Here is a 14499-nt window from a genome sequence, read left to right as displayed (position 1 = left end):
TGGGGGGGAAGCGCTCTTCGTAGCTTCGGAGCTCCGAATTAGGAACTGCACGGCTGAGAAGCGCGGCTTCGGAGCGTCGCCACGTCCAGCCAATCAGCGGCCTCGGGCCGGGCCCCTGTCGCTCTCGCGCGCCAATCCCGCTCTGCTCCCGGCGGAGGCGGGGCTTCCGCGCTTCCGCCTGGGGCAGCCGGGGGGCCGCGGCCGGCGGGCAGGATGCCGCTTTGGGCGCCCGCGGGCGGCGGGTGGGCGGCGCGGGCGGCGCAGACGGGGCTCAGCTGGGGCGTCACGGCGGGGCTGTTTCTGCACGGCACAGGTGAGGCCCCCGACGCTGCGGGGCGGGATGATGCGGGCCGCCGAGCAGGGAGGTTTGGGCGACCCGCGTTCGAGTCCCCGCGAGCGCAATCGTGGCTTGTGGACTCTGAGCCACGATCGGTGCAGCCCCGCTTGCCGCCTCCCCCGTGATTGGCCCGGCGCTCGGCCACCCGCTGTCCCCCCGAAGTCCCGTCCACGGATCGGCATGCTGCGCTGAGCGACCACCAGGCGACCCATCTCTACGGCTTAGCGCCAAGTGGGAAGCGCCGCTTTGTGCCTCCCCCCCTTTTTCAAAAAGTAGCTGAGTTTGCCCACTTGGCTGGGCAGAGCTGGACGTGGCGGTCCGGGGACTTGTGGGCATCTTTCTGTGTGCTTTGAGCCCGCGCATCCCTGTTAGGGTCCGATCTGGTTTGGGCGTTGAATGTTGCCTGAAAGCGGCAGTTGTGTTTCGGTTAACCCAGCTTAAGGGGTGCTTGTGGTTGTGTGAACCCAACCTGGGAGTGCTGAATCAGCATTTGAGGGCAGAACATCCTTTTTCCAGATTCTCCCAAAGCTTCTGAGGGTTTATTTTTTTCCCCCCTCCCTGATTTTCTTCTCTGGATCTTCGGCCATCTTGCCTTTTGACCGGGGAGGGAGGGGGCAGCCTTTGGGCCATTGGTTTATTGATGCATTGCAATTATTTATTACCTGCATTTCAGGGTTACCCCCCACCCCCAAACCAACCATCCGCCCTTTGAGGGAGGCCAGGTCAAGAAACAGACACCACAAGGATTTCAGGAATGCTCTGTTGTAGTAGAGTAGAATAACATGATCTTAATTTTTTAAAAAATGTTTTATTAGTGGCGTATAATGACAAGATATGAAAAGAATCATATAAAATATTAAAAAATCAGAAAAGAATATGCAGAATAGTGATTAGATGAGAGACATTTGAAGAAACTAAAAATATATCTGTAAAGTAAATACAGAACTAGCTCGATCCTTTAACGTATTATTAAATCCAGCCATATAGACCATCTATTGCTCCAGCTTCTCAGCTTTGGTACAATGTGTTATTTCAGTACAATGATATTTTTACAATATACTTAGACTCATAATATTCTATCATTTAGGTGTCGAAGAGTATTAAATATAGATGGGAGGAAAGGATAGCCTCTCCATATTAATTATAGTTTCAGCTTTTGATTTTACAAGTATTATTATTATTTGACTTTTTCTTCAAAATTAAATATAACATTGAAATGAAAAAATGAGGGAAGTGGATGCATCAAGGTATGTTTTATAATAAAGGTGTTGGTCTTAAGCTAAATTACTTACGATTTCCATGGGGTAGTTACTTGGTAGAATAACAGAATTGCTGAACCTTCTTAGAAGGAAAAGTTGGGTTCCTTTATCTATACAGATAGTTCTTGCTGAACAATCATTCGTTTAGTGAGGGTTCATACTTACAACAGTGCTGGGAAAAAACAACTTAGGACTGGTCCTCACACTTATGACCATCGAAGCGTCCCCACATTAATGTGATCATGATTTGGGTGCATGGCAACCAGTTTGCATTTATGACCATTGTGATGTCCTATGGTCATGTGATCACCATTTTCGACTTTCCCAGACAGCTTCTGGCAAGTAAAATCAATGGGGAATTGTGTGATTCGCTTAACAACCATGTGGTTCACTTAACACCCTCAGTGACTCGCTTAACAACCACCACAAAAAAGGTCATAAAATTGGGTCAGTGTAATGGTTGCCTATCCTAAAATACTCTCAGGCTCACAAGCAAGAGCTTAATAAAATCTGGTTTATTTAAGAATAGTATGCAAGTACAAAGAAAGCTGAGAATGGGAAAAGCGCGCCAAACGCAAACTAAAAACCCTCGGTGCAAACGAGATCCCTCCCCCCGTAGAATCTTCCCAGGCTCACAATCCCAGGTGCTCCCAACAGCTTCTGATGATGCGGTGGAAAAGTCCTTGAGCCGAGCACATAACCCAAACACATCCCATTAAACCGAACATAGATACAGAGCTTGGCACAAGGTCTCCCAGCAGCTCCCTCCCAACAGCAACATGCGTCAGCGCCATGGCATGTGAAACGTTACGATGTACAGTGCACATTGAAACAGTGAGCATGACATACTGCCCCCCCAAAAAAATTCTAAGCAGAAGGCTTCAAAGGGTAAGCTAAGTGGAAACGGTTTACTAAATCAGGAGCATTAACGTGGCGAGCAGGCACCCACTCAGGGTGGGGAAAGTGTTTCCAGCGAATGGAGAGTGCCTCAAAGCTTGCGAGAATCAACAACCTCCTTGACTTCAAAGTGTTGTTGCCTGTCAATCATGATAGGAGCAGGAGGAGGAGGTTGGGGATGCCAGTGTGAAGACTGATGGACAGGCTTGAGCAAGCTGCAGTGAAAAACAGGGTGCAAGCGTTTCAAATTGTGAGGCAAATCTAGCTTAACAGTAACCGGGTTAACAAGACCAATAATGGGGAAAGGACCAATGAATTTGGGAGCAAGTTTTTTGGAGGGTTGTGGGGACTTTATGAATTTGGTAGAAAGGTAAACCTGATCCCCAATTTTGAAATCGTGCTGCACAGACCGGTGTTTATCGGCTTGGAACTTGTAAGCAGCCTTGGCATCAGCCAAAGCCTGCTTAATCACCAGCCAGGAATCAGCAAGCTGAACAGCCCAGTCAGAGGCAGAACAAGACTGGGGAGGGGCTTGTGGTAGCTCAGGGATGGGAACAAAGTCGTGCCCAGAACTATATGAAAAGGGGTCTGTCCAGTGCTCTGATGGACAGCATTGTTGTAAGCCACCTCAGCGAAGGGCAACAAATCAACCCAATTGTCCTGATGGTAATTTATATATGCTCTAAGGAATTGTTCAAGTGTAGAGTTCAAAACCTCTGTAGATCCGTCCATCTGGGGATGTGACAATGTGGACAACGCCTGCTTGGTGCCAATCAATTTTAAAAATGACTTCCAGAACTGGGAAGTGAACTGTGTCCCACGGTCAGTCACCAAACGGGAGGGGCAACCATGGAGACGGTAGATGTGGATGAGAAACAGGCGGGCCAATTGTGGGGCTGACGGGATGGAAGCACATGGAATGAAATGGGCTTGTTTGGAGAAAAAGTCTTTTACAACCCAGATGACAGTTTTTTTCTGACTGGGAGGTAGGTCCACAATAAAATCCATAGAAATCTCCTCCCAGGGACGGGATGGGCTGGCCACTGGCTGCAGAAGCCCCTGTGGTTTACCCCCTTTCCGTTTTGACATGGCGCAAACAGGACAGGAAGCAACATAGTCTTTCATGTCGCACCTTAAGGTCGGCCACCAAAATTGACGCCTAACCAAATGCAAGGTCTTGACGAAACCAAAGTGTCCAGCAAGTTTGTCATCATGGGAACGCTGCAAAACATCAGCCCTCAAATCTTCAGGCACATAAAGGCAGTGTTCTACCCACGCCAGACCATTTTCAAAAGAAACATTGTCCCTATTAGCTAGCAACCAAGTGTCAGATTTCAGTGCCTGGAGAAAGTCCTTCTGTAACTGACAAGGAACTTGCATTTTCCACTTCCCAGGCGGGGCTGGGAGCGGGGCTGCCTGCGCACGGGTCTGGCTCCGGGTGACGGCAACCAAGCCTAGTTGTGGTTCAGTGAGAACAGTCCCCACTATATCTGCCACGTGGTCAGAGTCCTGAGGCAGACATGACAAAGCATCGGCCAGAAAGTTTTTCTTCCCCGGAATAAACTTTAATTGAAAGTTAAAGCTATTGAGAAATTGAGCCCAGCGAATTTGTTTAGGACTGAGACGCCGGGGGGTGCGGAGGGCTTCCAAATTCCTATGATCTGTCCACACTTAGAAAGGGCATTTAGCGCCTTCTAGGGGGTGATGCCAGGCTTCCAAAGCGGCTTTTACAGAAAAGCCTCCTTCTCCCAAACATGCCACCGGCGTTCAGTTTCAGAAAATTTTCTGGACAGATACGCGCAGGGTTTTAGGTGATTGTCAGAATCTCTTTGTAATAATATAGCCCCAGTTGAAAAGTCAGAAGCATCAACTTGGACTACAAAGGGGCGTTCAGGATCAGGGTGCTGTAAAATAGGCTCAGCAGTGAAGAGGGTTTTTAACCTCTCAAATGCTGTCTGGCATTCAGGTGTCCAATTCAGCACTGCCCCAGGATTTTTCACCTTGCGTGTCTCTCCCAAACCCTTGGTGCGTAGCAAGTCAGTGAGTGGTAGAGCAATCTCAGCAAACCCCTGGATAAAGTGGCGATAATAGTTACTGAACCCCAGAAAACTTTGTAGTTGCCGCCGGGTGCAGGGGCGTTCCCAATTTAAAATTGCCTGAATTTTTTCAGGGTCTATCTCAATGCCCTTATCAGATACCCTATAGCCTAGATAGTCAAGACGTGCTTTGTGAAATTCACATTTAGAAAGCTTTGCATAGAGTTTAGCATCTCTAAGCTTGCTTAACACCTGTTTGAGGAGGTGTTCATGCTCCTCCTCGGTTTCAGTGTAAATGAGAACATCGTCTAAGTAAACCAGGACCCCTTTAAACAAATGATCATGTAACACTTCATTAATCAATTGCATGAAGACTCCTGGCACCCCGGCTAACCCAAAAGGGAGGACTTTGTACTGAAATGACCCCAATGGGCAATTAAAAGCAGTCTTCCACTCGTCCCCAGCTTGTATGCGGATGCGAAAATAAGCTTCGCGAAGGTCGAGCTTGGAGAAAATTTTACCCATTGACAGATGGGCTAACATGTCTTTCATTAGAGGCAGGGGATATTTGTTGCAGACCGAGACGGAATTTAACCCCCGATAGTCCGTACAAAGTCTAAGCGTGCCATCCTTCTTTTCCCGGAAAAGGACAGGGGCCCTAACTGGGGAATTTGCAGGTTCAATAAACCCCCTTGACAGATTTTTGTCAATAAAGTCCCGCAATGCCGCTAGCTCCTTCTGGGTCATTGGATAGATTTTCGGCTTGGGCAATTGAGCGTTGGGAACCAACTCTATTGCACAGTCAGTCTTTCGATGGGGGGGGCAGCTGGTCAGCTTCCACTTCCCCAAAGATGTCTGCAAAGTCTCGGTATAGGTTGGGCAAGCCTTCTAAGTGTGGTAAGCTGGGGCGCGGCATGGCGATTGCAGCTCTTCCCACCCCTACACGTAAAGGTCTCTCTGCTGTAGGAGCTTGGTAAAACCCATCCTTAAAAGTGACAGTCCAGTGCTCCCAATTTATATATGGGCTGCACCAAGTCAACCAGGGAATTCCCAGAATTACCATGGGATTGCCAACAGGCGCCACGATAAATTTTAAAGCCTCCTTGTGGCTGCCTATTTGCATTGCTACATTTCCAGTGAAATGAGTTGCCGGACCCCCACCCGCCGTTGACCCGTCTAGCTGGGTGAAGATCAAAGGCTGCTGGAGAGGAAAGCTAGGCAAGTCCAATGCAGCAGCCAGATCAGGGTGGATGAGACACCTTGAACACCCAGAGTCAACGAGAGCCCAGACTTCCGTAGTCTTAGTGCGGGAGCTCAACTTCACTTTCACTGCTAGAGTGGGGCAGTCGGCACTCATCATAGCGTCTTCGCGCCCATCCTCCTCCACCTGCCCACAGGTGCTTTTCAGGGCAGATGGTTGGCGTTTCCCGCCAGCTCCGTAGAGGCAACATCAGCCTCTCCTGAGAAGTAAATCTCTTCTTTGACGTCAGTAGCCCCCTTGGCCGCTGTCATCCGTCGCGATGGGGGGGGGCGATTTGGTCACCGCTTTAGTTGATCTCCAGCCCTGGTTTTTGGGCAGTCTGCGGCTCGATGTCCGACCTTTCCACATCGGATACACTGGCCTCACGTGTAGTGTCGCTGCCTCTCCTCGTCCCACGTTCAGTAGCCTGATGGGGTAGCAGTTGCCCTGGTTCGGGGTCCTCGCATCGCGGTTGGTGGTCTCTCGTGCCTTCTGGCTTGCATGTAGGTGCACTGAGCATGCTCTGCCTTCCCGGCCAGACAGATCCAGTCGTGCAACGACTCTGGGTCGTCTCTGCATAGCACCCATTTTAGGACATCCCGATTGAACCTGTCTTTAAACCTTTCTACTAAGGTTGACTGAGACCAGTCGGGGACCTTGCCTGCCAAGGCTTTAAATTCCAGGGCATAGTTGGCTACCAACCTGGGGCCCTGGATGAGATCCTTTAGCACCTCCTTAGCTCTTGCCCTGGCCAGAGGATCCTCAAAATGCAGCTTTAATGCCAACAAGAAGTCTTCAAAGGACTCGAGCTCAGGGGCGTCAGCCTCCGTTAATTGGACATACCAGTCCGCCACTCTGCCTTTTAGCTTAGTGGCCACTGCCGTTATCTTAGTCTTTTCGGAAGGGAAGCATGGCCCAAATTGCTCCATGTAGCTCTTCGCATTAGTTAGGAAAAAGGATAGCTTGGTGGGATCCCCATCAAATTTGACAGAAAAGTCCTTCACCGCCCCTCCTGCTGGAGCGGAACTGGCGGCAGGTCGAGTGGTGGGACCCCAGGTCACGGTAGTGGTTCCTCTTCGGGGTGGAGATCCATCCCGGAGTTGTCTGTGGCCCCGCTCCGCCGGCGGTTCAGGGGGGAGGATGGGTGATGGTTGTGTGAAGCTAGGACTTCCATCGTATCTCGCCTGGCCGCCCATCGCCAAAGACAGGTTTTTTAGCAGATACTCCACCGATTCCATTTTCGCCTCCAGTACTCGCAGCCTCTCAGGGGTTTGAGATTCCTCCCTCTGTCGCACGCCAGGCTGCCTCCCCGTTGCTACCGTGGTAGATTCCACCTCTGGGGTCAGCGGGAAACGGTGCTTCCATGATGCCTGGGACGTCCCTGTCTGGGGCTCTCCCATCGTATCCCAGGTGATCAGCTCCGCGGGTGATCCACACGGTGCCAGTTGCTCTGGCTCTCCCCCATCACTAGATCCCCCCAGCTCAGGGCTGGAATTCAACTCCTTCGGGTAATATGAAAGTTCGGGGGGGGGCTCGGCTCTCTACTCCGAATTGTCGACTCGGGTAATGGGTTAGCTGGCTCCTCAAGCTCCTCAAGCTAGTTTCGACTCTGCCATCACTAACTGCTTCCCTCACAAGAATTGATCTTGGTAGGAGCTAGTGGTGTACTTTGGAGATTCTCAGCTTTATGTAATGGTTGCCTATCCTAAAATACTCTCAGACTCACAAGCAAGAGCTTCGTAAAATCTGGTTTATTTGAGAATAGTATGCAAGTACAAAGAAAGCTAAGAATGGGAAAAGCGCGCCCAATGCAAACTAAAAAACCCTCGGTACAAACGAGGTCCCTCCCCCTGTAGAATCTTCCCAGGCTCACAATCCCAGGTGCTCCCAACAGCTTCTGATGATGTGGTGGAAAAGTCCTTGAGCCGAGCACATAACCCAAACACATCCCATTAAACCGAACATAGATACAGAGCTTGGCACAAGGTCTCCCAGCAGCTCCCTCCCAACAGCAACGCATGTCAGCGCCATGGCATGTGAAACGTTACGATGTACAGTGCACATTGAAACAGTGAACATGACAGTCAGATTCTCTTAATGACCACTTCGTTTAGCAACTGAAATTCCAGGCCCAATTATGGTCATCAAGCGAGGACTATTTGTAACGGAAAACCTCATGGTTCACCACGATAAGCCCTTCCTGACAACAGACAACCTTTTGCTCCAAGCTATGAATGCACATCTTGGGCATGGTTCTGGCCAGGTTTCTCTGGCTGTTGCTGCTGCTGCTGCTGTTACTCCTGTTTGTATTATTTACAATTTGTCTTCCTCTTCCAGATCTGCAGAGGCAGATTGAACAGGGAGATCTTCTTCAACCTTTTTTGTTCATCTCGCTGGTTCTCTGTTCTGTCATCCTCTATTTTGTGGTGTCTCTCATGAATCCAGGCTACGTTGAGGACAACGAGGATGAGAAGGTTGGTTGGTCACCTGGGGAAAACCTGGGAATGCTTTGGGCGCTGTTGGATTTGAAAGGGTATGAAGTTGAAAGCCTTGATGGATGCAAAGCAGATTGAAGCGGACAGTCAAAAAAAGGTGTATGTATTATGTACAGACACAGAAAAAGATACCGTTTTTACTGATTTTATTTTTTGTTTTGGGGGATGTGTTGTTTTTACTGTTTTGTACGCCACCCAGGGTTTTTTATTAAATATGGACAGCTTTATAATGAAATGAAATGAAATGAAATGAAATATAAAATACGCAACAGAAGCTTTTTCTAAGCTTGTATCTTGAAGATTTTCATACAACGTCCAGTTTTGTTAGATTTGGAAGACCGACTCCACCCAAATGATTTTGTTCCCTGAATGGCTATTGTAGCTAGTAATTTGGGGTGGGGTTGTAGCCTAAAAATGTCGGAGGCTGCAAAGTTAGAGCACGCTTAATTATGCAACAAAAGATATGAGATACAGGAAGCGTGGTACTGAATTCATCTTTCTGAATATCTAAAATACTCTGCACTGTTATTTCAGACACCGCACAAACCCCAAAGCATTTTCTTTTCTCATCTTACTCTTCCCTTATTGTTAATTTTTTTTTAACAGTAAAAACTTTATTTAGCAGTAATACAACATGTACAAAGATATATACAGGTAGTCCTCTTTTAGCGACTGCCTCATTTAGCGACCATTCGCAGTTACAATGCTGATGAAAAAGTAACTTTACAAGCAATACTCACATTTACAACCTTCACAGGTCTGTAAAGCAAAGGAAAGCTGAAGTCAGATCATAAGGACAGCTGTGGTGTCACTTAGCGGCCACTTCATTTAACGACTAAGCAGCTGGTTCCGATTGTTGTCACTAAACAAGGATGGCCTGTATAATTGTGGTCACTAAACGAGGGTGGCCTGTATACTTGTCGCAAAACAAGGATGTCCTGTACATTTCCCTCTTTTAGAAGGTACATCCACTGTACTCTGTGCTTTATTTATTTATTTTTTTAGTCTTATCCTTTTGTTTTGTTTAAAATAAAGCTTTTTTCAAAAATGGTATCTAGGAATGAACAGGTAATTACTGAGGTTATGCAATTATTGCTGAATATAACATTAGGATCATTTGAGGTACCTCCTGTGATTTTTATAGGGCCCACCGGACGGAGATCAGAAAGCCACGCTGTTCCCGCAGGTTCCCAACGTTCGTCTCAGGCGCTGCGGATACTGCATGGTGAAGGTGGGCCGGGTGAACAGCCCCCAGGTGGGATCGCCCGAGATAGAAACTTTGAATGTTGCAAAGGCATCGTCACGTCCCATCGGGAAGAAGCATCGAGTTCCACTTAACAGATTCCGGCAGCTTTTCCACTCGCTTCCTAATTTGGAAGGTGGAATTTGCGCAGAGATTTCGGGGGTGGATGCATTTACGGATGGGGAAAACAGGGTCAGGAGCGGGAGTCAGCTAGCAGACGGTGGTAGAAAGCCAGGGTTGGGAGGGACCTTGGAGATCATCCAGTCCAACCCCCGGCCCAGGGCAGGGACCTGTTACTATGGCATCCCCGGCAGACGGCTGCCCAGAGGGGTGGAAACGCCTCTAGCGAAGGCGAAACCAGCGTGACAGAATGCCTTTTGCGGTCTTGCAGCAGCCTCTGCGAGCCAAGCATTGCCAGGCCTGCCAGCACTGTGTCCACCGCTTTGACCATCACTGCCCTTGGATTGAGAACTGCATTGGGGAGAGGAATCACCCCCTCTTCGTACTGTATTTGGGGGTGCAGCTCGGCGTTCTGCTCTGGGCTCTGCAGGTGGCTTGGTAAGTGACAGGCAAGGCGCGCCCAGGGATCGGGGATCCTTGCCTGAAGTCTGAAAAGTGGGCGGTGGCTTCTCTGTGACATCAAAATGGCAGGTTGCCCCTGACCGTGATGTCATCACTCCAATGACAGGAACGATGGAAACCTCGTCGTATACATAGATCCAAACTGCAATTGCAGGCTAAGAGGTTGCCTACTATTGTGAACTACCAGAGGTTGGCTGGGGAATTGTGGGAGTTGAAGTCCACACCTCTGAAAGTTGCTCAGGTTGAGAAACACTGCTCTAGAGGTACCAAAGAGCTCAAAAATCAAGGAATGATCAGATAAAAGAGGGAGGAGCCTGCAGCTGCAGAATGGGCAGAGAAAGCAGCTTAGAAAAGACCCTTCCTAACTTAGCAGGCTGCAAAAAGAGACGGTGGGAGATACCTCCTTTCAGATTTGCGAGATTCTGTTAATGTAGCCTGTCAGTAAAGTAGCTCATCTGGTTGTGTTTCCTGTCTGGTTACCTGGGAGGGCTGACAGGAAGTGAGGCCATGGTATTCCCACGTTTCCTTTTTTCTCTCCTCTTCCAAAGGTCAGGCCTGAATTTCCAGCAGTTTTCCTGGGCGTGGCTGCAGCGCAACCTTGTCCTCCTCCTCTCCTTCCTCTTGATCATCGTCTGCACCGTGGTTGCGATGCTGCTGCTGGCCTCCCACCTGTACCTGGTGTCCTGTAACACCACCACCTGGGAATTCATGTCCCGCCATCGCATTTCCTACCTGAAACACTGCAAGGTGGAGAACCCCTTTGACCAAGGGGTCTTCGTCAACCTCTGGAGATTCTTCTGTGCATGTCGTCTCATGGCGTGGGAAAAACTGTACCCCACAGAGGAAAGCGACTTAGTGTGATGGCAGGAGGCTTTCGAGAGATGGGTCGGGCGGTTTGGTTGCTGAGGTCACAACGGAAGCTTTGGAGATGACGCGGAAGCAGCAGATCGTCATCCCAATTCAAAGAAGGGCCTTTTTCCTGTTCCATCACCTCTTCTAACCAAAGCCTAAAATCTGATGGGTTGGGTTGGGGTCAGCCAGTCAGGGATCCTAACCATAATGTTGGAGATCTAGCTCCTTTTCAGCCAACTGGGCAGCTGCTAGAGAGAAAAACCAAAGGGGGCATACGGCGTCAGCACAGGAAGAAGAAATTGCAGGCAGCCAAACATTAAGAGGTCCAGAGCCCCCCGCTTGAAATACTACAAGGTGGATTTTAGCAGGATGTTTGTATCAAATTAATGCCAGAGACAACAGGTGCTCCTTGGAAGTCAGGTGTTTTTCCTAAGCAAATAACAAGGCAGCTTCACATGGTGCCTTGGGACAGAGCCAGAAGAAAAATGGTTTTAATCCAACACTAATTTTAATAAAAAACCAGTGTTTGGATGGAAGGATGCGTTCTGTCTGCAGGACGTGTGTGTGTGCAAATGAATGGAGGGCGGGGTCTACCTGGTAAGGCTGACATCCATCTTGCAAGCCTGAAAGTACAGTCGTCCCGCCGTCCCCTTTACAGCCTGATAAACTAGGGAGGGTCCCTTCTGAGCTTCTTTCTCCGCCCATTATGCAGCTGTGGGCTAAGCCCTCTCTTGCCTGACAGTTCCCTAGGCAGCGTCTTTTTGCTCAGTCTCCCAAGATCGTTCCCACGTATCATGGGAAACCCTGTGCTAGGGAATGTAAACCATGGGTTTAAAACCACCCTGGGTTTCCCACACTCCCTCTGTAAACTCCCAATAGCTGGGTTTGCATGTTGCCAGCAAGCCACAGCCAAACCCCGATGGGGTGCAGGGTGACGTGAATCTGCTAGGGCGTTAGTAAAACTGGCACTAAAGTGTTAATTGAAATAATGAAATTAAGGCCTGTGTTTCCGGGCTGGTAGGATTGGAACAGAAGAAAACTCGATTGACAAGTATCTGGTGACCAGTTCAGTCCCAGCTCCAACCCCACCCCCCCTCCATACGAGGGGCATCTGCAGGGAGGACAAAAAAGTCAAGATGCAGCCTTTTTTTAACAACCTCACAAATTTCCCTTGTTTGCACCACAACTTCCTTGCAATAAAACTATTCAAGCCTACTGAATGTTTTTGTGTCCTATCAAACTCAAAGGACAGCACGCACATGGGGGTCTTCAGCATTGCAGTCTCCAACCTGACCCTCCCAGGTTTGTACTACAGTTCCCATCATCCACAACGGGACTGGGGATGGCAGGGCACGGCTTTGCCAAGGAAAAAAATTTCATGCCGCTTGTGAATGCTGACCTAGGCTAAGATGATTTCCAAACTCCAACCTAGTCACCTTAGAAAACACTCTCATGCTCTACTTTCATATTCAAAACTCTTTAATTTTAAATATTAAGTCACAGTGGATTATTCAAAGGTGAGACGCATTTTGCCTTTGGTTTCCATCCGCGTGCATTCTCTCTTCTGTTCCTCCCTCCCGCACAAGGTGGAATTTGCACTCTTGCTGATGCAGAGACTGGCAGAGGGGAAGGAAAAAAAGTAGAATTCACATAAACTCATTGTACTGCCCCTAAAGGGCCATCTCCAGAGGCAGAACAGATGTGGAAGTCCAGGCAGCTGAGTGCTGATGTGGTGACATTCTCTAAAGGGGCATTGTGCCCTTTGCCCGGTGGCAGAACAAGAAGACTGCCAGCTTTGTTTTCAAAGCCATGGGAAGAAAAGAGAACCTTTTTGTTTTCAACCCAACTGAGAAGCAACACTGGACTTCTGAGGCATTCGTCTGTGTGAGAATGCAGTTCAAACTGCACACAGAAAAGGGCCAAGCGGAGCGTGCGTCCTGCCCATCGATATTCCGCATCCTGCCCACCTGGAAGTCCCCTACGGATACAGACCGCTCGGGCAGCTGTGCAGGCTTTCCAGCCATGAGAGCCAACGTGTGCCGGCTTTTCCCTAGAAAAGGGAAAAGGGGGTTGCAGGCGGGATGGGGAGATCCAAGGGGGTCAAACTGTTCATCCTGTAGGCCCGCGTTTCTCAACCTTGGCATCTTTAAGATAGGTGGACTTCAACTCCCAGAATTCCCCAGCCAGCACAGGGAGCTGAAGTCCACTTACCTTAAAGAAGCCAAGGTTGAGAAAGGCTGCTTTAGGCATTCCCCATCCTTTCATTCACACGCACGTGATGTGTGCGGGAAACCCTAGTGCCTCGCAGACCTAGTTAGTGCAAACTACACCCTACATTTCTCAAACAAAGGTACGTCTTTGGAGATCCAGGTTCCTTCCTTCAACATCAAATACCAATCAGAAACAACGTCGAGCATGGCTCTCAACATTGTCCGTACATGCCTGAAAATCGCAGGCAAGTCGCTAGGCCTTTCTCTGGCAGAGATGAGGCTTCTGGACCACCCAGAAAGCATCTTTCAGGGCCCAGGGCCCCAAACATACAACGGTCTCGCTCTTACAACGATTTTTCCGAGGGTCCATCCTGGCTGAGGTAGGAGAACAGCCAAATGGTTCTCCAACGGGGAGTTTATTCGTTAGACCACTGGAAGCAGCAGCAGCAGCAAAACTTTCCGGACTGGATGAAATTTCAAAGCAAACCAGAAACAGCGGGCCTCCCTCTCCCAGCAGAACCTTGTCAGCCTTCCAGGGGGCTGCAAATAAAGTCACCATTTCTTTCCATGACCCACAACTATCCAGCATAAAATCTATATTTTACCCCAACGATCCAGAGTTAGTGGGGAGCTGATGGAAGTTAACCAATTTCTAGACGAGCAGTTTCCAGATGCTGCCCCAGTCCATTCTCAGGACTAAGTTTTCTGCCTTGAAAAAAATAACTGTGCTTGGAAAGGTCATTTTCCCCAAACTGTGATGGGTTAAAGCTTTTCTTAAGCAGCAGTTGAGGTGGGGGGATCTCTAGCAGCCAGTGCAGGGCCTCAGCCCAAGTTAGACCTCCAGGAGGTGTCGGGAGATGAAGTCAAAGTCCTTAAACAGGGCTTGTTCTTCCACAGTGAGAGGAACGGCATCATCCGGAGGCGTCAGGACTGCCCTTTGAGACGTAAACTCCTTGTCAAAGTTGCTGACGTCGGTGGCGCTTTTCAAGCTGGGCACCAAAGGTGGCTTGAGCTTTCGGGCAAAAAGGGCACCCCAATCCATCTCCTGGGGAAAAGAAAGAGACAGAGACAAACAGGAGCCAGCCACAAAGCTGTATTCGCCCAACTTGCTTATCTCCGCTGGCCAGAATTACCGTGGGATCTGGCAGCATACCATTGCAAGAACCCAGCAAAAGCCACTCTCTGGAGAACTTCAGTAGTCTTGCCCACATTCCCCAACCCTGCTGGGTATTCTATGTCCCTTGCATCAATAAGATCCAGGATCCAAGATTTTACATTGCCGTTTCCTTTTTTTAATCTCTTGCCTTGCATTTCTTCAGCTCACTCTTTCTTACTCCTTTCTGGGCTC

General features: G+C 49.1%; 2 protein-coding genes across 2 annotated transcripts in view; one reads left to right on the top strand and one right to left on the bottom strand.

Moving 5' to 3' along the window:
• The first annotated feature begins 208 nt into the window (after positions 1 to 208).
• ZDHHC12 (zinc finger DHHC-type palmitoyltransferase 12) lies at positions 209 to 11477 on the top strand. Its single transcript, XM_063316246.1, has 5 exons — positions 209 to 313; positions 8107 to 8243; positions 9409 to 9495; positions 9899 to 10065; positions 10638 to 11477. The coding sequence occupies exons 1-5, from the start codon at positions 214 to 216 to the stop codon at positions 10948 to 10950; spliced, it is 804 nt and encodes a 267-aa protein (XP_063172316.1). The 5' UTR covers positions 209 to 213; the 3' UTR covers positions 10951 to 11477.
• A 1849-nt stretch (positions 11478 to 13326) lies between these two features.
• PKN3 (protein kinase N3) overlaps positions 13327 to 14499 on the bottom strand; it is a 32659-nt gene continuing 31486 nt past the window's right edge. Inside the window, exon 22 of the mRNA XM_063316439.1 lies at positions 13327 to 14196. Within this exon, the coding sequence (XP_063172509.1) occupies positions 13984 to 14196 (213 nt within the window). The 3' untranslated portion in view covers positions 13327 to 13983. The remainder of the gene's footprint in view (positions 14197 to 14499) is intronic.

The sequence above is a fragment of the Candoia aspera genome, chromosome 16 (assembly GCF_035149785.1).
Source record: "Candoia aspera isolate rCanAsp1 chromosome 16, rCanAsp1.hap2, whole genome shotgun sequence".
Taxonomy (NCBI): Eukaryota; Metazoa; Chordata; class Lepidosauria; order Squamata; family Boidae; genus Candoia; species Candoia aspera.
This window is presented reverse-complemented; position numbering and strand designations above follow the sequence as displayed.